The sequence below is a fragment of the Rattus norvegicus genome, chromosome 11 (genome assembly GCF_021556685.1).
Source record: "Rattus norvegicus strain SHRSP/BbbUtx chromosome 11, alternate assembly SHRSP_T2T, whole genome shotgun sequence".
NCBI lineage: Eukaryota > Metazoa > Chordata > Mammalia > Rodentia > Muridae > Rattus > Rattus norvegicus.
In genome coordinates this window covers 39,862,775-39,887,311 of record NC_141544.1, presented here as the reverse complement: position 1 = coordinate 39,887,311, position 24,537 = coordinate 39,862,775, and the positions used below count along the sequence as shown (strand labels likewise).

At 40.9% G+C, this 24,537-nt stretch overlaps 1 protein-coding gene across 5 annotated transcripts in view; it reads left to right on the top strand.

The window, feature by feature from the left end:
- The first annotated feature begins 3,626 nt into the window (after nucleotides 1–3,626).
- LOC148002493 (uncharacterized) overlaps nucleotides 3,627–24,537 on the top strand; it is an 88,065-nt gene continuing 67,154 nt past the window's right edge. Inside the window, exons 1-2 of one of the 5 annotated variants that reach the window (XM_087577207.1) lie at nucleotides 3,627–3,730; nucleotides 13,173–13,274. In XM_087577207.1, coding sequence (XP_087433333.1) covers nucleotides 3,642–3,730; nucleotides 13,173–13,274 — 191 coding nt within the window. In that variant the 5' untranslated portion in view covers nucleotides 3,627–3,641. Of the gene's footprint in view, nucleotides 3,778–13,091; nucleotides 13,275–24,537 lie in introns of those variants that run through there. The other 4 variants (XM_087577208.1, XM_087577209.1, XM_087577210.1 and 1 more) reach the window with 4 other exon arrangements.

Genomic DNA, 24,537 nt, shown 5'->3' with positions numbered 1-24,537 from the left:
CCCAGTACTGTGCACCACAGACCCACACCCACATGCCCATATGCTTCTAAAGAATGTTCTTCTTGTCTCCAACAATGATTGTGGCAAACTGTTATGCTGGAGATTTGTCATAACTTCAATGATTGGGATAATAAACACATTACAGGATTGCTACTTATTTGCTTTGGCTAATAGCAAAATGGCAAAGGCAGAATCACAGAAAAAGTATGATTCGTGCTGCTTCTTAGACTGAGCACTTTGCCAGAATCTTGTTCACAAAGAGTGTACCAACAAGCAATTTGAATTATTTTTGTGAAAAAGCATGCTTCTGCATAACTAAAGTGACTTCCAGACAATGCAGCTCTCTCTTCCTGAGTCTTGACTATTTGTGACTTATTTATTCACTGTTTCTCATAATCCATCCATTCATCCATCTGTCTGTCCATCCATTCATTCATCCATCCACCCATTCAACAGATATTTCTTTAGAGAATCATCAACCCAATTCCCAAAGATGTAGGCCCTGACACTATGCCTTCTTTTCCTATGCCCAACCTGTGATTGCCATGGAGTGCAGCTCATGAGGACAGAGTTTATTACTTGGACTCCATACCCCTGTCCCATTAGCCTCCTTCTAACCATGCATAGGAGATTGTATACAGGCATGGGGGTGGACTGACTGGTGCCTGGGCTTGTGGGAGGAAAATATACCCTCTAACATGATGGAAAACAAATAGCACCCTTGAGAGCTTTGGTTCATGCTTCCAGGGCCAATCTGGAGAAACATTCAGCTACTATGGCAACCCATTCGATCACATGTTCCCCAGATCTACAAGGGCAGAAAATTCACTGACTCTATATAGACATGGAATGGTAGAGCCCAGCTGTGGGGGAGTAGATCTTTGTTTTAAGCCAGTGCTTCTTAATACACAGCATCCATGGGCATGCGTAGGTAGAAGATGAAGGTTAACAGATGAAAAGCAAAAATTTTAGTCTTACACCCAGAGACTTTAACCCACTATTTCCCAAAGTAGAGCTCAGAAACCAGTGTTTTAACAAGACTTCCAACCCCTCTGAATGATGGTGCACCCTAGGCCACATGCAGACCAAGGAAATGAGAGGCTGATATCTCATATTAAATTTGAATGGGCATCAAAGCACAGGAAACAAAGAAGCGAGAGTTATCAGTTCAAATGATGCTCCTTTTGATAGATGATAAGCCTGCCGTAGCAACAATGGGTATAGAGTGGTCTCTGGAGAGGTGTTGGATTTACAGAGCCAAAGAAGCCTATAGAAAGTTCAGGAGTTATATTCACGGCTCTCTACCTTACTGGACCTGGCTGGTGTGAACTATGCTTCACCTCAGCACCTATTCATGCCTTCGAGAGTCTTTAATAGAGATGACAGTGAATGAAAAGGTGTGTCACTTGAGTTTGTAGCAGATGATGCACCGAGACCAAGGTCTTTTAAAATTTATTTATTTATTAATTTCTCTTAGTTCTAGAATCATTACAACACATCATTTCAGGAGCCGGTGTTTGGATGCATAGGAAAGGAGACAGTAAAACCTGAAAGTGGTTGACATGTCAGATATTAACTGAGCTTGTCAAAGGAGGGTTAAAGGTACCTATTCCTAGGCAGTGTGTCCTAACAAATAAATGGAATTGGGATTTTAGGTCCTTTAATATCTCCTGGTGTGTCCAGCCCTTCCAAGTAAGAGGTAAAATTAAGAAAAGAAATCCTTCTATGGTGGTCAAAGAGCCAGGAAGTGTGCACAGCTGGTGGGCAAACAGGCACTGAGTATGTTGCCCAATGTAGAACACAGATGCAATAGCGGGGGCTAGAGGACTCTTAGAATAGGAAAGCTGTAGTCTAGATAGATTTTTGTACAAGAAATCATGAGTAGCTGGGTCCTCCTCCTACTAGAGACTTACTTATCCCTTATTATGTATTTGGAGATAATACTCAAAGGAAATGTTGAATAGGTTTTCTCTTCCCTAGGACCACAATGGAGTCTTGATATCTCCTGGGTCATTCAACAAGCCTGTGGGACCATGTTGTGAAGAATATACATCACTGCTTTAAAAGGTTATAGCATCTTCCTAGTCCTCAAAAGACTTGAAGCCCCAGGGAAGGGGGATACCTGATGGGAGGGAGGAGAGGCTGAGCACTCTCTCTGAGGCAAGGGGGAGGGAGAATGAGATGAGGAACTGTGGGATGGGGAACTGGGAGGGGACAGCAACTGCAATATAAATAAATAAAATAATATCAAAAAGTTATTGCATCTTGAAGCTTTTCTGTTGTGGTAAATCTTAATTGGGGGTTTTTACACTGCCTTTGACCATTCAGTTCTAAGATAAAAAACACAAAACTTTTATATTTATAAAAAGCCTTTATCCGCACTAGAGCTGGACAGATATCTACCCTCTAACTATTAAGATGTACTTCCCTATCAGTAACCCCAAGATATAATTTGCCATGTACCCTCTGGGCTGCTCTTATTCCAGTTGGCCAGCCTTCATGGTCATGTTTTCATGATTCACCTACACCAGGTCAGAAGAACTCTTCTCCTTCTCTCTCTCTCTCTCTCTCTCTCTCTCTCTCTCTCTCTCTCTCTCCCCTCTCTCCCTCTCCCTCCTTCCCCTCCCTCTCTCTTCTTCTTCCTCCTCCTCCTCCTCCTCCTCCTCCTCCTCCTCCTCCTCCTCCTCCTCCTCCTCCTCCTCCTTCTCCTCCTGATCCTCCTCAGACCCCAAGTCTGAGAACTGAAACTCTGCCTATCTCTCTTCTGCCCAGCTATGGTATGGACTGTAGGCATCTTTATTCATCAATAAGGGATAACTCAGGGGGCAAAGTTATATAGTGTCGCTTGAGTCTATGTGAAAATTGCCTCATCCCAGGTGGAAACCAGGGCTAGTATTTAGCATTACATTATAAAGCAACAGATCAAACTGTAACACTTGTTTATAGTTACTTGCTAAGTACACTATTCTTAGGGTAGTTAGGGCAAAGGAAACAGAAAAGATATTGGGAAATGCATGTCTTCTTCTAAAAGTGGTAAAATAAAATGGTTGCTTTCAAAATAGGTAACTTGCCTTGTTCAGATTCGTAATAAACATGTATTCAATTTTGGCACTTTGTGGTATAGAGTAGGGCCTGGCTTTCTGTGACCCATGGGTGGAGTTTTCTACTTCTTTGAATATTATCTATGACAGAGTTTTCTGATTCCTAGAGAAGAGACTTCAAATCCTGTATGTGAATTTACAGAAAAAGTTCACTAATACCCATGTTGATAGGGGTTTCTGAACAGTTAGAATCAGTAAGAGGTATTTCCCTAGTGATTGACATCAGTGGAGAAAATTAATTTGATATTTAAGCTGACCAATGTTTGTAAAATGCCTTTACAATGTTAGTCTGAAGTCCTTTATGAAAAGGCCCTGAACTGGAATCCTGAATTCCAGTTTCTCAGATGAATTAATTAGTGGAGAGGAGGTGAAGCAATTAGCATTCACTTTGGGGAACTGGAACTATCCTTCCTGTGTCCTAAGTCTAAAGCCATGTGGTTTCCACTCTTGATTCTATCTCAGAGTTGAAGGAATCTATTTCTACAGAAGGCTCATCTGGAGGAGGTTCTGAAATTCTGAGATGACCCTAGAGCTCTAGACATGGCAGACTACATCTCAACACTGCAAATCCATTCCCATGGACCAGCAAGCTCAGCTCTTCTTTTAAAACACAATGGACCTTGGGCAGGGTGAGCATGCTGTGTATGGCTCTAAGTTACTTGCATTTTCAGATAAGGTATCTTTTTTTATTTATCTTTATTAACTTGAGTATTTCTTATTTTCATTTCAGATGTTATTCCCCTTCCCGGTTTCCGGGCCAGCATTCCCTTAACCCCTCCCCCTCCCCTTTTATGTGTGCTTCCCCTCCCCATCCTCCCTCCATTACCACCCTCCTCCCAACAATCACGGTCACTGGGGTTCAGTCTTGGCAGGGCCAAGGACTTCCCTTCCACTGGTGCTCTTACTAGGCTATTCATTGCTACCTATGAGGTTGGAGCCCAGCCCAGGGTCAGTCCACGTATAGTCTTTGCATAGTGGCTTAGACCCTGGAAGCTCTGGTTGGTTGGCATTGTTGTTCATATGGGGTCTCGAGCACCTTCAAGCTCTTCCAGTCCTTTCCCTGATTTCTTCAACGGTGTCCCGTTCTCAGTTCAGTGGTTTGCTGCTGGCATTTGCCTATGTATTTGCTGTATTCTGGCTGTGTCTCTCAGGAGAGATCTACATCCGGTTCCTGTCGGCCTGCACCTCTTTGCTTCATCCATCTTATCTAGTTTGGTGGCTGTATGTGTATGGGCCACATGTAGGGCAGGCTCTGAATGGGTGTTCCTTCTGCCTCTGTTCTAAACTTTGCCTCCCTATTCTCTGCCAAGGGTATTCTTGTTCCCCTTTTAAAGCAGGAGTGAAGCATTCACATTTTGGTCATCCTTCTTGAGTTTTATGTGGTATTTTAACGAATACCTTGTTCTAACAAGGAGACGGACTGTGCTGAGCTGAGAGAGCTCTGTGGGCCCAGTACTGGCATAACAGTGAGGGTGGAAGACACTATTTCTAAGGTGGGCCAGATGACACAGATGATAGTTCTGGAATGGCCATTGGGCATCAGGAGAAATGAAATGGACAGGAATCAGAAGATGACGAATTTACTTGTCTCATTCATGAATGTCCTTTTTAATCATTGCCATACAGAGAGAAGGGTGACTAGACAACTAGATCATAGGATGAGTATTTTGCTGATTCTTAAACTCATAACATGTCTTTGTTGCTCTCTATCTAGGCTCTTGTTTCATTTCATGGTTGCCTGGATACCCAGCTTGGGTGCTGAGAATCTTGGCTCTGTAAGAACTCTAGAATCATGTCTCTAAGGACAGTTTTCAGCCACAAAATGTCATCAGGGCAAATTTGTGGCCTCTTAATATTCTCCAGAGGCTAGTAAATTTTGGACATGGCCCTATCAAAGGGAACATGGGACTTCAGGAAGTTTCAGGAATGTGTGGTTTCCAGTTAGAATGGTGTCAGTGTGACATTTTGTATGATACACAGTGTTCTCTGCTCAAAGATGTTCCTGGGACAGAGAAGAAACGTTGTGAACTTTCGTGTCAAGCTATGAACAAGAGAGAAACTGGACTGGAAGAATCCTCTTTGTACCTGTAGTGCTGTTAGAAGGAAACTGGGACTATGATCTCTTCTCTTGGCAGCCCCTCTTCTCTTCTCTTGACAACACCCTCTTCACAAAGAGGAGTTGATGTGATTTTCAGTGTCACTTTTCAATGAGTGACAGAAAATCCACTGTGTATGTAATAAGAAATGTTCTTATTTTGAAAAATAACTTTCTGAAAAAAAATAGACCTGAGTTACATGCCTTTCACATTCTGTGACTTTTTAGTGCCTGAGTATTGCTTTTAGCACAAATTTATAAAATGCAGATGTAGGTTGAACTTAATGAGGTTAATTTAATTGCTTACAGTTGTAATCAATGTTAGAGAAAGCTGCAGATTTCATAAATGAACCCTATAGCCATCAAACATTTCCAATGTTACGTGCTGCCCGTGGTTAAATGATACTGTAGAGAATCTCTCTGTAATGTTGAGAGTGAACTGAATTGGAACTGCCACTTGGAGCTTCTATCTCTGCTCTTTCTCATAACTGGTGTTTATAAAAGGATCATTAAAAATTTTGACTTTTCTGGTTGGTAAAAATAAAAGAAAGGGATCGAATTAGTCTGTTTTTCTTTAGATCTCAGAAGACCACTGTTAACCTCCAGGCTTCCTATGACCCTGAACTATGGACAACATCTCATCTTTTCCCCTTGAATCCTTTGGATATTTTATTTAGACCTGAATATTTTACTATTTTACTACAGATTCCCCTTCTTTCAGGATTATTCTTTCTGGTTATTTTAGAACTTCTGTGCAACTATTGGTTTCATGGAATTTGTAGATGAATGGGTTAGAGTCTTACCTCTTTGTCAAAGCAAGTAGCTACTGGATTCCTGCTCACCTTGAGGAACAAAGATCCCATTAGTTCCAAATCTCCACACATTTCTACAGGCTCACTTTTTCTTGTGTCTAATATGACGAAAATCTTATGTAAGTTACTGACATATTAGATTTATGTAGGGATGCAGCTATCTTATTATTTTAAAAACTAAGTTATTTGGGTAATATAATAGCTGATCGACCCCACAAGAGTGTGTTCCACAGCCTTTCCAAGTAAAGCTTATGAATCATTATGATTTCATCAAGTTTGAAGAAAAGGAATGACTGATTGGTGGTATGAATCAATGCCAACAAATTCATAAAAGCACATAGCTGTGTTTTTAACATGTCTGCGAGTGTCACATGGGCACTTTGGGAGGAGGAACTGAGTAGGAAGAGGAGAGAGTGAGGGAAAGAGAGAATGAGGGGACTGTGGTTTTAGCTTGTCTTCTAATGAAAGAAAAGGTGGTGCTTCATTGGAGTGGGGGTAAGCAGGTACACAATTAGTTTGACTTGGTGGAATTTTCTCGCTTTATCCCTACTGTCTGGAGAGCATGGGATAAGATGACATTTAGTCACAGCCTGAAGTTATATAGGACAGTACTTAGCAGCTTCTTTGCCGGTAAAAAGGTTTCTTCCACACTGAATAATTGTAAGCATACTTGGGAAGAGAAGCTGAGATGGGAAATGTGTATTTGAGCAGTGGTTAAGCTCTGGATAACAAAAGATTTGAAAATAACAGTGGTGTCTTGAGGCTGCTGTTGGATATCAAGGGCTGATAGAGTAGAAACCTCTCCTGACTTGGCTGAGTAGAGTCAGGATGAGTCTGCTGCTGGTAGCCTCTTCCAGTGGCATTTAATCTTTTTAAAATACATCATTCAACATTTAAATCTTTTATATGATGTCAATATATTATTTCAATGTATATAGATGGATATATATTCAATGTATATATTATACAATGTCAATATATTATTTCAATATACATTAAAATAATATTACTAAATTACAAATAGTCAAGGATTTGAGGCTTGATTTCGAGAGACACTATTTTCCCAACACACACACACACACACACACACACACACACACACACGTATACACACACACATTCACATACACACACACACATTATAGTATGCCAATGAAATAAAAAAAAGATTGGTTCAAGAAATTAACAGAATTGAAATGTAGAGAAAGGAGAAGTTAGGAAGTCTGTAGGTTTTGAATTAGGTCTTAAAAAAACACAAGTGGAAACTCATAGGACAAAGTCATCTGTGACCTTAATTTTTAATTTATTTCAAATGTAGCTGATCTGGAAACAACATCCCATGCTTCCAGATCTACACTCATCCCACAAATGTTTCCTGTGTTAAAAGTGGGAGGCATCTTGGCTGTATATGTGTGGGGGAGGGTAGTGAAACATGGCATTTCCAGAAGGTTCTTTTCTACCTTTCAGTTTGTTTGCAAACTATGTTCCTGTAATCATGTTTGTGTGCCAAACTCATTTGCTCCTAATGTGCAGCTTTTTGGAGTATTCATCTTAACAACAAGTAGATCATGTTGGCCATCCCAATCTCTTATCCCCACAAAGAAGGTTTCCAAATAAACTTACAAGTGATCCTTGGTTTCAGCAGTACTGCTAATCCATGAATTAAATACTTTTCTTGTCATTGATTTTCTTTTGGGTATAGTTTGAAATTCTTCATCTAAAGAAACTGTTTCATGGCTCCAAAAACTAGAAGTGAGGACTTAAATGGGATTAATAGTTTGATTTGATCTGTTTTCTGTAGAAGCTTGGATGTTACTCTGATTTAGTCAATTCCTAGAACCCAAAGGCTTGGATATGAGTCATGAATTTGTAGAACAGGTGGGCCTTTGGATTATAGAAAAAAATGATTTCTCTTTTTTCTTGTATTATGACTGTATTAGACTGATAAGAATATGATATTTATATATGGAAAAGAAGCAGCTGGTAAAGCTGTAGCTTTGCCCTGTGTGGACAAAATGCTTGTATCTTGACATTGTGTTGTTGTTGCTTTTGTTGTTGTTATGCGAGTCTTGGTCTTTTGTCTCCCTGCTACTGTGATAAGAGACTGACAAAAACAACATAAGGAGGCTGAGATTTATTTTCGTTCATGGGTCCAGGGTACAGTTTATTGTGATAGAATCTTGTTGTCCCATACAACTGGAGCCTTGGACTTTAAAATTTATGATTTTCAGGAACATTTTCTCTCTGAACCCGTGAGGACACCCCACTTCATGTGTGTTTAAGTTACTGGTGGTTTCCAGTAAGTTTTTGCTATTCTTTCATTTTGGGGTACATCCCATAGTAGAAACATTCTGTCATAGTGGTGTAGTAGGCTAATGCAGAAGGATCACTGGAAATCCTTGGGTAATAGAGTGAAACAACACAGTATAAAGAAAGCTCTGATGGAATCTTGTGGCAGGGTCTGGCTCCCAGCGTCACACAGGCATATGCAGATGTTGATGTACCTCGATACAGTATACTTACATATAAAATATATGATAATATCCCTGTTTCCTCTCTCCAATTCTCCCTGAATCCTTCCCAACCTGCCTCCATCTCATACGCTAAGTCCATTGAATACTGCCCATATCTGCCTGAGTATGGGGCCATACATTGGAGCAGGCAACCTACTAGGGATCACCCTCTATAGAATGATTTTCTTCTCTCAGAAAATATCCACTATTAATAGCTCCTAAATTATGGGAGTCCTTCCACATCTAGGTCATAATTTTGGCAGGCTTGCTCTTGTACAGGTCTTATGCAGGTAACTACAATTGTGGGTTGGTAAGTGCAATGGCTGTATCATAACCAGAAAGCAGCATTTCCTAACACATCTCCTAATCCTATCTCTCTGTCTCCTCCTAGGCAGTGTTCTCTGAGCCTTGATGAGGGAGTTGGTAGAACTGATTCATTTAAAACTGAGAAATTTCAGCCTTTTGTTCTTAGTTCTTTGACCAGCTATGAGTCTCTTCATAAACTGCTCCCCACACAAAAGTAAATTTCTAAGACCAAGGTTGAGAATGTTTGTCAGTTTGACCACTCTCTTTAAGTCACTTATGTAAAGTGAAACTGTACCTTTTGTTTCCTGTGTGTACAATGTATATTTCAAGTGAATCCAGAAGGGCTCACCGTAGAGGTTCTTTGTCTTGGCACTTGGGTAAAAGACGGAACCCGTCACTGCTAGGCTAATGTGTAACTACTCACAGATTGATCCTTCCTGTTAGAGATGGGCCTTTCAAGGCAGAATTTGAATGAAACCAGGCCATTCCCTAGGAGGACAGGCTGCAATTACAAATGCATTTGTTTTCCAGATCTGGGTGAATCTTGGGTTGCAAAAGCAAAAAGACAATGCCTCGGCAAGTCTGGTGTTTCCCCTCGAATCTGGAAAAACTCTTATTTGCTTCTCATATGCCAACCACACTGGAAGCTTACATACCCCGAAAGTAACATATGTGACAGTGGAAACGTCCTCCTCACGTTTCTGTTAATGTTGAGGCCGGCATCATTCCTGAGATGGCCTGTTATTATAGGTCCATATAAACTACAGTAAACTAAGTAGAGAGTGTGTGTGTGTGTGTGTGTGTGTGTGTATGTGTGTGTATATGTGTGTGAGTGTGTGTGTATGTGTCTGTGAGTGAGTGTGTGTATATGTGTGTGAGTGTGTGTGTGTATGAGTGTGTGTTTTTATGTGTATGTGTGTGTATGTGTATGTGTGTGTATGTGTGTGTATGTGTATGTGTGTGTATGTGTGTGTGTGCATATGCATATGTGTATTTGTGTGTGTGTGTGTGTGTGTATGTGTGTGTGTGCATATGCATATGTGTATTTGTGTGTGTGTGTGTGTGTGTGTGTGTTAGGGAGAGACACATACACAGAACTTATAGTCATGAGATATGCATGCTCAGATATTTCTGTACTTACTGATAATGAGATGTGCCTTTTTTTTTTCTGAGAGAGAGGTGAATTTTTTTTTTTAAATTCTTGGCTGTCTTCCAGATGTCTCTGGGAAGAGGGTCTCAGAGAAGCCAACTTAAAGTCAAGTGAAATTCAGTTGCTTCAGAAGCACGGCAGGCTGAAAAAACCAAGATACTGTCTGGTTTGATTCAAATAGTCTTACATTTGTGAAATGTTTTCGAAAGAATGCAAACTGGAGCCAGGGAAAATGAAATGTACACGCATAAGTTCATAACTGCATGTGTGGAGTTCTGTGTGCTGTCATTTTCTACTGAAGGCATTTGAAAGTAAACCAGATACACCTGAGTGCTTGGGTTAGTTCTGGAGGTTAAATTAGGTCACCCTTTCCTACCTCATGTTTCGGTGGACAATGTGCTTGACTTTCCAACTTTCTGTCTTTTGCGTGTTGAATTACTGTGCATGAGGTTTCCTCACAGGTCTGTCGTCTGTCTGTCTGTCTGTCTGTCTGTCTGTCTCATGTGTGTATGTGTGTGTGCCTATGTTAGTTTATATGTGTGTGTTCATTAGTGTCAAGACGCATGTTCTTAATGTGGGAGACTAAGTCATGCAATGTTATTAAAACTGACAAAGGGGAAGGAAGTAGACTTGGTTTTCTACTTAGGGCAGGGCTACATCCTCCTAGCTTGGGATGGGCTTTTAAGCAACAGTATGGAGCCTTAATTCCCTCATGCCTTCTCGACCCGTGATGAGTTCTCTTGCTTTAACCCCCTTCCACTACTGTACAGGCCATGATGTGTTGCAGCTAAGGAGAGCTTCTCTCAGCTCTGGCTAGGCTTTACCACAATGATGTCACCCCAAATTGTAAGCTCAATAAACTTTTTAAAAATTTATTTTTATTGGATAGTTTATGCATTTACATTTCAAATGTTGTCCCTTTTCCCAGATCCCCTTCCCCTGCTTCTATGAGGATGCTCCCCCTCCCACCTGCCCACTCCCACCTCAACACCCTGGCATTTTTCTATACTGGGGAAACGAGCACTCACAGGACCAAGGGCTTCTCTTCTATTGATGACAGACAATGCCATCCTCTGCTACATATGTGGCTGGAGTCATGGGTCCCTCCATGTGTACTCTTCGGTTGGTGGCTTAGTCCCTGGGAGCTCTGGGGGGGGGGTTGGTTTGGTTGACGTTCTTTTCTATGGGATTGCAAACCCTTTCAGCTCCTTCAGTCCATTCTCTAATTCCTCCATTGGGGTTCCTGTGCTCAGTCTGATGATTGGGTGCAAGCATCCTCATCTGTATCAGTAAGGCTCTGGCAGAGCCTCTCAGGAGACAGCTATATCAGGCTCAAGTTAGCCTGTCTTGAGTCTCTCTCTCTCTCTCTCTCTCTCTCTCTCTCTCTCTCTCTCTCTCTTTTTCTTTTTGAGATGGGGTTTCCCTTTGTGGCCCTGCTTGGCCTGCAACTCACCTTTCAGACTAGGCTAGTTAGTCTCACAGAGATCTGTCTGTCCCTGCCTCTTAAGTACTGGTATTAAAGCAATGTGCCACAATGTTGGAGCTTCTTTCCTTTATAGTAATGACAAATGGGTGACTACATAAGACACAGTATGCCAACATTTTGGCATGAGAAGCTTTAAGGAGGGTTTTCTCCCAGTAGTGAAAAGACAGTAATAAAGTCAGGGACAAAGCTTATGCTATCACTTACTTTGGCTTTTAATAAATGCAGAGACCATGGGGGTGGAGAGATGGCTCAGAGGTCAAGAGCGCTGACTGCTCTTCTTGATGTCCTGAGTTCAATTCCCAGCAACCACATGATGGCTCACAACCATCTGTAATTAGATTTGGTTCTCTCTGCAGGCGTACAAACAGTCAAAACACTGTATACATACATCAATCAATCAATCAATCAATCAATCTTTAAGAAGGTGGAGGTGATTATTTTATCCCTATTCTTGTACATGGTTAAACAAAACCAACCAACTGACCAAACAAGCAAGCAAAAACCAAAACCAAATACTACCATCACCACCACCACCAACCACTACAATGACAACAACACGTACACACAGACACACATCACAGAGAACAGAGACACACCATTCCACAAATACACATACTCTCATACACACCATACTCTCACACACAATCATATACACCACTAACACTCATGCACACATGGACATACTCATCACACAAACACAGGCATACCACTCCACAAATACACACATACTCATGTACAGCACACATACCACACACATACAATGCTATATATCACACAAACACTACCCAGACACATAATCATATCATAATGCACACACACACATTCACACACACACTCTCATATACATACACATGCAATCATATCTACCACACACACACACCCAGACACATAGACATACCACAACGAACATACACACTAATATACTACACACACACACACACACACACACACACAAAACTCACACACTACCCAGACACACAGACATACCATAACACACACACACACACAAAACTCACACACTCACTCATACATATCACACACACACACACACACACACATACTACCCATACACACAGACACACCATATTGCCCACTCCCATACACATCTTGTACTCCTATCTTGTCTTTGTGGCTGAAGCCTTTTCTCATCATTCAGTATAAAATTCTTGTACATTATGCCCTTCCCACGCAACTCCTTTTTTGCCAGATGACATTTCAAGATGATTCTCTTTCCTATTAACATTTCTTCTTCACAGTTCTGTCTGGTAGTTACATGTTACTTACCTATTGCTGTGGTTTTTATTCTTCACTTTTCTGTAAGGATCATGAAAGCAGAGATTCATTTGATCACCTTTATTATCAATGCTAAGATATGTGTGTGACACCTAATAGGCACTGTAGAAATGCTAACATAAGTACTAGAAAACTCCATTTCGAATGTGGTAGCCAACTTTAGTGGAAAGTACTTTCACCAAGAAGAGACAGTATGTATAGGGAGGCAAAGAGCTGCTTCACACCCAGGCCTACATCCTCAGGGCTCAGAGTCTGAAGAATCAGTCACCTTCAGAATGTGGAATTTTCTATACCAAACAATTGAGTTCTGGAGAGAGCTCTGGTTTCATCTTTCTCACAATGGGCTACGAATGGGAACTATTTTTTCCTTCAGGGTGAAAATAAGTGTTGAAATAGTTTATCATTCTCCCATTCAGGGTTGACAGGCCTCTCATGCCAAGGGGATGTGACCTGCATTGTGATGGTGACAAGATCTGGAGTTGTCTTCAAGAGTTCTTCTTTGCTATCTTTTTCAAAAGGTAAACTCCACTTAAGAAACTGAAAGAAATGTCCTGAGTGGGAGCAAAAGGAGAATGGAGAGAAATTAGGAGGGCAGTACATTTTATGATATAAATGAAGATTTACTACAATTTGTTTATTTATTACAATTGGTTATGGATCAAATAAACACATAAAAAGATAATTGTCTTTCATCTGCTCACACAAGAAACAAAAAATTCATCCTTAACTGATCTATGTTCCTTACAGAATCCATATGATAAGCTTAAGAGTACTGGAATTTGGGTTGTAAGATTCATATATTACAAAATGCACAACCCTGACAAGATTGATCCACAGGGACACTATAAAGACCTGTTGTTCTAGCTACCTGCTTCCCAAAACAATTTCAAAAATAACTACTAATTCTCCATAGACTTGGTTCATTCATTGTTTTAGAGAAATCCAGTCTAAACTTCAGTGAAGTCCTGAGCCTTCTAAATATACCTAGATATAACAGATACTAAAGTTAGCTTTCTTAAGATTGACCACATTTTCTACTTTTCCTTCTCCTCTTCACTCCAGGAAAATTTTTTTCATCATCCTTCTTTAACAGAAAGAAGTTGTACACACTTGTCATCCTGCTCCCTTGGGTTTGTGTGTCTGGTTTTAGTTATTTTATAAATTGTAGATAGGTTGTTATTTTAAGAGATAATTTGGAAATGTTCATAATTTTGAACAGGGAAGAAATAGGTGGGATAGGTTACTAAATTTATTCTTAAACAAATAGTCATATAACTACATTGATAGAAATCTTTATAATTGATACAAAATTAAAGTTATAATTTCTTGCATTGGCACAAGATTTACATATTGTTACAGATTTAAGGTTTTAATTGACATAAATCTTTATATAATGATAAATATTTAAAGCTAATATTATTACTCTTAGATAGACATTGTGCCTATACAACTCATTTAAAAATCCAAGGCTTTGACTCAGTCCTTCTAGCTATTAATGCAAACTATTTTTTTAAACTTTAGATTCATGTGAGGACAACAAATTTTTAGAACCAAATGGAATTGGCCAACAGTGATCTCCAGAAAGTGTGTAGACCCCTGCACTTTTTGAGGCTCGATCCCAAACAGGGCTGGAAGGCAAACGCCACCAAACACAGTTAGCTGCAAGCCACACACCTCTGCCACAGTTTAATCTCACAGCCTGTGAGAACTCTCTCATTTTAAACACTCTGTTACTGTCCTGGGGACTGGAGCTGCTCTGTGGGGTTAGAGATACAAGGTGTTTGCAGATTAACTTTTTGAATTAGAGAATCTTAGTTATGGATTTCAGGTTAAGGAAAATTAAAATTAAAGTAGTTTTGATTCATAGGAGTATGATCTCTTGTTGCTAGATTCATAAAGCTAGGTAGAAAAAGATAAGAGTAGAGAAAAAGCTCAGAAAACTGTTGTATTAGTTACATTTCTGCTGCTGTAACAAAACACCATGACCAAGGAAATTAAGAAAGTGTTTAATTGGGATTAGGGTTTTAGAGGATTATGGTTTCAGTGTATGAAAACATGAGGACAGATAGCTAGAACAAATAGCTGAGAGCTCACACCACACAAACAGTTGGCAGAAAGCATGAACTGTAAATGACATGAGTCTCTTGAAACCCCAAAGCACATTCCCAGTACCCACCTTGTCCAACACGGCCACACCTCCTAATTCTCTACACATAGTTCCACCAACTAGAGACTAAATATTCAAACATATGAATCTCTGAGGCTATTCTCATTCAAATCGCCACAAAGGTGTTTCAATCTTAACTTCAAGAAAGGTAGTCACATCAGATTAGACTTGAAGACCTCTTTTCCTAGTTTTATTTCTATTGTTGTAATAAACACTGTGACCTCAGCTTTGGGCCTTGAGGGTTTCCTTGTCTCTTCTTTTAGGCTGTGGCTCCTTCTATCACTCCCAAGCCCATCTCTGTAAGACTTCCATATAACACTTGTCATTCTTCTGTCATATCGTGTAGTTCCAAGTTATCATGTGTAGGGAGCGGCTAAAGATGGCGCTGACATCCGGTGGTCGTTTGTGGTAAACACCTACAGCGCATGTGTTGGCAGACCCCCAGCACCTACAAGGCCAGGGTGATATTCATGCTAAATAGGTATTTCATGCTCCACCAATCCCCAGTGGACAAATTTATAGCCACAGCCTGTCTTGTATTTAAGGCGAGTGCCTTTGTTCCACGGGGTCCCCGTACTATCAATTAGGTGTTCCTGCAATAAAGGCTGATTGAGAAGGATCCAACAGTGTTGCGTCTTCCTTGCCGGTCGAGGTGGGCGCGACAATCATGGGTAGCACAGAAGAATGTACTCACATTATCACCGCTATTCACAAAATCCCCAAAGTCCACAGGTTCCTGTCATATTAGTCAGGAAAGTAGAATTTACCAAGAATATTTCATTCATAAGGGATAATTACCTTAATGACACAACAGCTGATAAACCAAATGAATTGAGGAACTTCAAGGGAAGCTATTGAGCTTAAAGAAGGCAGTTTTACTAGACTCCAAGGACAGTCAGTGTCCATAGGAATTAGAACCATAACAGTCAAGGTCATGGGCATGGGAGGCTGGTAGTGATGTCAGCCTTATTGGATAACTGGCCTAATGCAGAGGAGCATGAGATCGATTACCCAGATCCTGTCTTCTTTTCATAATATTGTCAGTACCTCTTTCCAATTGACTAAACCGAAGAGGAAGCTGCGAAACCAGATGCAAAGAAGGAGGGAGTCATCTGCTGAGCTATAGAGCACAGTAGGTGCAAGAAGACAGAGAGAAAGTCAGGAATCTGAGGATAGCCGGGTCTATCCTATAGTCATCTGGTCACGCTGCTGTCTGGAAGGCTAACGCCAATAAAGAACTTGATGTAGCACCCACTCCTTTTTGCAAGACACTTATAGTGCTGTTTCTCTCTGATGCTATCCTCACAGTTGAGGAGAAAACCTCTGGATTTTCTCCTCCTTGAAGGTGTAACAGTGTTGTACAGCCTGCCCTTAGGCAAGACGGTATGGATTCCGACATGTAACACAGAAGTAGTTTTCTGTACATTTACAGCTGTACTGCTGAGGTAATATGAGAGCATCCAAAACCTTTTCTTTTAATCCAGAAAGTCTTGTGTTGTCTTTAAGGTATGGAAAGGCCAAAACTGTTTTGTAAAAGAGAATTTCGTTTCCTGCTTACACCTTAAAAAAAGGGGGGGGGGGCATTGGGTTGCTGTGGTCGCTTCACAGAAGTCAAAGAGCCAGCTCCATTGCTTCCAGATGCCATGAAGTGGATGTGTAAGGAGGACCACTCACAGGGGAGGAGAGGTGGCTCAGTGGTTAAGAGCACTGACTGCTCTTCCAGAGGTCCTGAGTTCAGTTCCCAGCAACCACATGGTGGCTCAAAACCATCTGTCATGGGATCTGATGTCCTCTTCTGGTTTGTCTGAAGACTGAGACTGTTGTACTGACAATACATAAAATAAACCTTTAAAAATTAAAAAAAAAGAAGGACCACTCAAAGGAACATTTACAAGAGGAAGAACTTAGTCCCATCTGACATCACTGTGGCTCAATTCATGTGGATCATCAGGAAAAGGATCCAGCTTCCTTCCTTCAGAGAAGGCCATCTTATTTTTTGTGGACAAGATAGTCCCACAGTTCAGCCTAACAATGGGGCAGCTTTACAAGAAGAAAAAAGATATGAATATGATAGTTGGATTCTTATATGCGACCTACAGCGGAGAGAACACGTTTGGCTTCTGAGACCTTGCTGGGCTAGGCGCACCCTTCCTGCTTGTGTATCTTGTAAGTAACTGGCTGTTCTCAGTTCCTCTGCCAGAACCTCAACACAGGCCTACTAGTGCATTTGTAACTGGATTTATTTCTTACTATATTTTATTTCATTACATTAGTAAATTATCATACCAAGTTTTATTTTCAGTTTTCTTTTGTACACTGTCCTCCTGGCTCTATGCTCCAGGGAACCTGTCTTCTGGGAATCATATTTTTTTTATTTTTTTTATTAATTTGAGTATTTCTTATATACATTTCGAGTGTTATTCCCTTTCCCGGTTTCCGGGCAAACATCCCCCTCCTCCCTCCCCTTCCTTATGGGTGTTCCCTTCCCAACCCTCCCCCCATTGCCGCCCTCCCACCAACAGTCTAGTTCACTGGGGGTTCAGTCTTAGCAGGACCCAGGGCTTCCCCTTCCACTGGTGCTCTTACTAGGATATTCATTGCTACCTATGAGGTCAGAGTCCAGGGTCAGTCCATGTATAGTCTTTAGGTAGTGGCTTAGTCCCTGGAAGCTCTGGTTGCTTGGCATTGTTGTACATATGGGGTCTTGAGCACCTTCAAGCTCTTCCAGTTCTTTCTCTGATACCTTCAACGGGGGACCTATTCTCAGTTCAGTGGTTTGCTCCTGGCATTCGCCTCTGTATTTGCTGTATTCTGGCTGTGTCTCTCAGGAGCGATCTACATCCGGCTCCTGTCGGTCTGCACTTCTTTGCTTCATCCATCTTGTCTAACTGGGTGGCTGTATATGTATGGGCCACATGTGGGGCAGACTCTGAATGGGTGTACCTTCAGTCTCTGTTTTAATCTTTGCCTCTCTCTTCCCTGCCAAGATTATTCTTGTTCCCCTTTTAAAGAAGGAGTGAAGCATTCACATTTTGATCATCCGTCTTGAGTTTCATTTGTTCTAGGCATCTAGGGTAATTCAAGCATTTGGGATAATAGCCGCTTATCAGTGAGTGCATACCATGTATGTCTTTCTGTGATTGGGTTAGCTCACTCAGGATGATATTTTCCAGTTCCAACCATTTGCCTACGAATTTCATAAAGCCGTTGTATTTGATAGCTGAGTAATATTCCATTGTGTAGATGTACCACATTTTCTGTATCCATTCCTCTGCTGAAGGGGATCTGGGTTCTTTCCAGCTTCTGGCTATTATAAATAGGGCTGCGATGAACATAGTGGAGCACGTGTCTTTTTTATATGTTGGGGCATCTTTTGGGTATATGCCCAAGAGAGGTATAGCTGGATCCTCAGGCAGTTCAATGTCTAATTTTCTGAGGAACCACCAGACTGATTTCCAGAATGGTTGTACCAGTCTGCAATCCCACCAACAATCGAGGAGTGTTCCTCTTTCTCCGCATCCTCACCAGCATCTGCTGTCCCCTGAGTTTTTGATCTTAGCCATTCTCACTGGTGTGAGGTGAAATCTCAGGGTTGTTTTGATTTGCATTTCTCTTATGACTAAAGATGTTGAACATTTCTTTAGGTGTTTCTCAGCCATTCGGCATTCCTCAGCTGTGAATTCTTTGTTTAGCTCTGAACCCCATTTTTTAATAGGGTTATTTGTCTCCCTGCGGTCTAACTTCTTGAGTTCTTTGTATATTTTGGATATAAGGCCTCTATCTGTTGTAGGATTGGTAAAGATCTTTTCCCAATCTGTTGGTTGCCGTTTTGTCCTAACCACAGTGTCCTTTGCCTTACAGAAGCTTTGCAGTTTTATGAGATCCCATTTGTCGATTCTTGATCTTAGAGCATAAGCCATTGGTGTTTTCTTCAGGAAATTTTTTCCAGTGCCCATGTGTTCAGGATGCTTCCCTAGTTTTTCTTCTATTAGTTTGAGTGTGTCTGGTTTGATGTGGAGGTCCTTGATCCATTTGGACTTAAGCTTTGTACAGGGTGATAAGCATGGATCAATCTGCATTCTTCTACATGTTGACCTCCAGTTGAACCAGCACCATTTGCTGAAAATGCTATCTTTTTTCCATTGGATGGTTTTGACTCCTTTGTCAGAAATCAAGTGACCATAGGTGTGTGGGTTCATTTCTGGGTCTTCAATTCTATTCCATTGGTCTATCTGTCTGTCTCTGTACTAATACCATGCAGTTTTTATCACTGTTGCTCTGTAATACTGCTTGAGTTCAGGGATAGTGATTCCCCCTGAAGTCTTTTTATTGTTGCGGATAGTTTTAGCTATCCTGGGCTTTTTGTTATTCCAGATGAATTTGCAAATTGTTCTGTCTAACTCTTTGAAGAATTGGATTGGCATTTTGATGGGGATTGCATTGAATCTGTAGATCGCTTTTGGTAAAATGGCCATTTTTACTATATTAATCCTGCCAATCCATGAGCATGGGAGATCTTTCCATCTTCTGAGGTCTTCTTCAATTTCTTTCTTCAGTGTCTTGAAGTTCTTATTGTACAGATCTTTTACTTGCTTGGTTAAAGTCACACCGAGGTACTTTATATTATTTGGGTCTATTATGAAGGGTGTCGTTTCCCTAATTTCTTTCTCAGCTTGTTTCTCTTTTGTGTAGAGGAAGGCTACTGATTTATGTGAGTTAATTTTATACCCAGCCACTTTGCTGAAGTTGTTTATTAGCTTTAGTAGTTCTCTGGTGGAACTTTTGGGATCACTTAAATAAACTATCATATCATCTGCAAATAGTGATATTTTGACTTCTTCTTTTCTGATCTGTATCCCCTTGACCTCCTTTTGTTGTCTGATTGCTCTGGCTAGAACTTCAAGAACTATATTGAATAAGTAGGGAGAGAGTGGGCAGCCTTGTCTAGTCCCTGATTTTAGTGGGATTGCTTCAAGTTTCTCTCCATTTAGTTTAATGTTAGCCACTGGTTTGCTGTATATGGCTTTTACTATGTTTAGGTATGGGCCTTGAATTCCTATTCTTTCCAGGACTTTTATCATGAAGCAGTGTTGAATTTTGTCAAATGCTTTCTCAGCATCTAATGAAATGATCATGTGGTTTTGTTCTTTCAGTTTGTTTATATAATGGATCATGTTGATGGTTTTCCGTATATTAAACCATGCCTGCATGCCTGGGGTGAAGCCTACTTGATCATGGTGGATGATTGTTTTGATGTGCTCTTGGATTCGGTTTGCCAGAATTTTATTGAGTATTTTTGCGTCGATATTCATAAGGGAAATTGGTCTGAAGTTCTCTTTCTTTGTTGTGTCTTTGTGTGGTTTATGTATAAGAGTAATTGTGGCTTCATAGAAGGAATTCGGGAGTGATCCATCTGTTTCAATTTTGTGGAATAGTTTGGATAATATTGGTATGAGGTCTTCCATGAAGGTTTGATAGAATTCTGCACTAAACCCATCTGGACCTGGGCTCTTTTTGGTTGGGAGACCTTTAATGACTGCTTCTATTTCCTTAGGAGTTATGGGGTTGTTTAACTGGTTTATCTGTTCCTGATTTAACTTTGAAACCTGGTATCTGTCTAGGAAATTGTCCATTTCCTGTAGATTTTCAAGTTTTGTTGAATATAGGCTTTTATAGTAAGATCTCATGATTTTTTGAATTTCCTCTGAATCTGTAGTTATGTTTCCCTTTTCATTTCTGATTTTGTTAATTTGGACAGACTCTCTGTGTCCTCTCGTTAGTCTGGCTAAGGGTTTATCTATCTTGTTGATTTTCTCAAAGAACCAACTTTTGTTTCTGTTGATTCTTTCTATGGTCCTTTTTGTTTCTACTTGGTTGATTTCAGCTCTGAGTTTGATTATTTCCTGCCTTCTACTCCTCCTGGGTGTATTTGCTTCTTTTTGCTCTAGAGCTTTTAGGTGTGCTGTCAAGCTGCTGACATATGCTCTTTCCTGTTTCTTTCTGCAGGCACTCAGCGCTATGAGTTTTCCTCTTAGCACAGCTTTCATTGTGTCCCATAAGTTTGGGTATGTTGTACCTTCATTTTCATTAAATTCTAAAAAGTTTTTAATTTCTTTCTTTATTTCTTCCTTGACTTGGTTATCATTGAGTAGAGCATTGTTCAATTTCCACGTATATGTGGACATTCTTCCCTTATTGTTATTGAAGACCAGTTTTAGGCCGTGGTGGTCTGATAGCACGCATGGGATTATTTCTATCTTTCTGTACCTGTTGAGGCCCGTTTTTTGACCAAATATATGGTCAATTTTGGAGAAAGTACCATGAGGAGCTGTGAAGAAGGTATATCCTTTTGCTTTAGGATAGAATGTTCTATAAATATCCGTTAAGTCCATTTGGCTCATGACTTCTCTTAGTCTGTCTATGTCTCTGTTTAATTTCTGTTTCCATGATCTGTCCATTGATGAGAGTGGTGTGTTGAAATCTCCCACTATTATTCTGTGAGGTGCAATGTGTGTTTTGAGCTTTAGTAAGGTTTCTTTTACGTATGTAGGTGCCCTTGTATTTGGGGCATAGATATTTAGGATTGAGAGTTCATCTTGGTGGATTTTTCCTTTGATGAATATGAAGTGTCCTTCCTTATCTTTTTTGATGACTTTTAATTGAAAATTGATTTCATTTGATATTAGAATGGCTACTCCAGCTTGCTTCTTCTGACCATTTGATTGGAAAGTTGTTTTCCAGCCTTTCACTCTGAGGTAGTGTCTGTTTTTGTCTCTGAGGTGTGTTTCCTGTAGGCAGCAGAATGCAGGGTCCTCGTTGCGTATCCAGTTTGTTAATCTATGTCTTTTTATTGGGGAGTTGAGGCCATTGATGTTGAGAGATATTAAGGAATAGTGATTATTGCTTCCTGTTATATTCATATTTGGATGTGAGGTTATGTTTGTGTGCTTTTCTTCTCTTTGTTTTGTTGCCAAGACGATTAGTTTCTTGCTTCTTCTAGGGTATAGCTTGCCTCCTTATGTTGGGCTTTACCATTTATTATCCTTTGTAGTGCTGGATTTGTAGAAAGATATTGTGTAAATTTGGTTTTGTCATGGAATATCTTGGTTTCTCCATCTATATTAATTGTGAGTTTTGCAGGATACAGTAACCTGCGCTGGCATTTGTGTTCTCTTTGGGTCTGTATGGCATCTGTCCAGGATCTTCTGGCCTTCATAGTTTCTGGCGAAAAGTCTGGTGTGATTCTGATAGGTCTGCCTTTATATGTTACTTGACCTTTTTCCCTTACTGCTTTTAATATTCTTTCTTTATTTTGTGCGTTTGATGTTTTGACTATTATGTGACAGGAGGTGTTTCTTTTCTGGTCCAATCTATTTGGAGTTCTGTAGGCTTCTTGTATGCCTATGGGTATCTCTTTTTTTAGGTTAGGGAAGTTTTCTTCTATGATTTTGTTGAAGATATTTACTGGTCCTTTGAGCTGGGAGTCTTCACTCTCTTCTATAACTATTATCCTTAGGTTTGATCTTCTCATTGAGTCCTGGATTTCCTGTATGTTTTGGACTAGTAGCTTTTTCCGATTTACATTATCTTTGACAGTTGAGTCAATGATTTCTATGGAATCTTCTGCTCCTGAGATTCTCTCTTCCATCTCTTGTATTCTGTTGGTGAAGCTTGTATCTACAGCTCCTTGTCTCTTCTTTTGGTTTTCTATATCCAGGGTTTTTTCCATGTGTTCTTTCTTGATTGCTTCTATTTCCATTTTTAATTCCTTCAACTGTTTGATTGTGTTTTCCTGGAATTCTTTCAGGCATTTTTGCGATTCCTCTCTGTAGGCTCCTACTTGTTTATTAATGTTTTCCTGTGTTTCTCTAAGGGAGTTCTTCACGTCTTTCTTGAAGTCCTCCAGCATCATGATCAAATATGATTTTGAAACTAGATCTTGCTTTTCTGGTGTGTTTCGATATTCCATGTTTGTTTTGATGGGAGAATTGGGCTCCGATGGTGCCATGTAGTCTTGGTTTCTGTTGCTTGGGTTCCTGTGCTTGCCTCTCGCCATCAGATTATCTCTAGTGTTACTTTGTTCTGCTATTTCTGACAGTGGCTAGACTGTCCTATAAGCCTGTGTGTCAGGAGTGCTGTAGACCTGTTTTCCTGTTTTCTTTCAGCCAGTTATGGGGACAGAGTGTTCTGCTTTCGGGCGTGTAGTTTTTCCTCTCTACAGGTCTTCAGCTGTTCCTGTGGGCCTGTGTCTTGAGTTCACCAGGCAGGTCACTTGCAGCAGAAAAGTTGGTCTTACCTGTGGTCCCGAGGCTCAAGTTTGCTCTTGGGGTGCTGCCCACGAGCTCTCTGTGTCGGCAGCAACCAGGAAGATCTGCGCCGCCCTTTCTGGGAGCTTCTGTGCACTAGGGTTCCAGATGGCGTTTGGTGTTTTCCTCTGGCGTCCGAGATGTGTGTGCAGAGTGCAGTCTCTTCTGGTTTCCCAGGCGTGTCTGCCTCTCTGAAGGTTTAGCTCTCCCTACCATGGGATTTGGGTGCAGAGAACTGTTTATCCGGTCTGTTTCCTTCAGGTTCCGGCGGTGTCTCAGGCACAGGGGTCCTGCCGCTCCTGGGCCCTCCCCTACGGGAACCCAGAGGCCTTATACAGTTTCCTCTTGGGCCAGGGATGTGGGCAGGGGTGGGCAGTGTTGGTGGTCTCTTCCACTCTGCAGCCTCAGAAATGCCCACCTGACTAGGCGGTGAGGTCTCTCTCCCACGGGGTTTGGGAGCAGAGAGCTGCTGCGGGCCGGGATTCTTGGGTGTGGGACTTCCCTGGGAATCATATTTAATGAAGATATTTGTGAAATGAAAGGTGGTAGGTGTGTATTAAAGTGAAAAGGAGGGCTGTTGCATTGTTTTGGACTATGTTCTAAGTGTTAGATGGCTAAGTATTAAAAACACCCAATCAAAACATTAGCATCAGAACACTTGCTTCACTACATTTTGCCAACTGCAAACCATGTTGCACTCAGCTAATCTGTTCTTCTTTCTGAGACTATTAAAGTAAATAATTGACAATAAAGCCTCCTTATAAAGTAAAAAAAAATAAAAGAAAGAAAACCTGAAGGCTGTCACTTGGCCTTAGAAGGCAAGATTTAAACTAACTTGGACTCTTGGGGCTCAAGTCTCACAGCACAGCTCATGTCTATAGGAGAGCTTGGCCTTGTCCAGGGGAGGCATGTTGAATGCAAGAGTTATGAGATCATGGAGGTTTTCACCCAAATTTCAGAGGAAACCTTGGGTGGCTAAGTACTGTGTGTCAGGGATGTCATTACAGTTAGCAGCTTCTGTGTGGGTGATCGATGAAGCAGAGGGAAAGACTGCAGCTGCAATAAAAGTCCAAGGAAGTTAGATATTCCAGAACTATGGACCCCCGTGTCAAAGTAGCTACAGGCAGCACATAAAGCTAGGCAAAAGAGGAAGCAACCAGCACAGTTAGCAACATGGACCTGACAGCTTAGCGCTGAGGAGCCTGCACTTGCCACAGCATCCCAGGAAGACAGATACCCAGGATTTTCCCTCTGTTGGCATTTGTTCTTGCTTTTCTTAAAACAGAAGGCTGTTTTATTTTCCTTTTG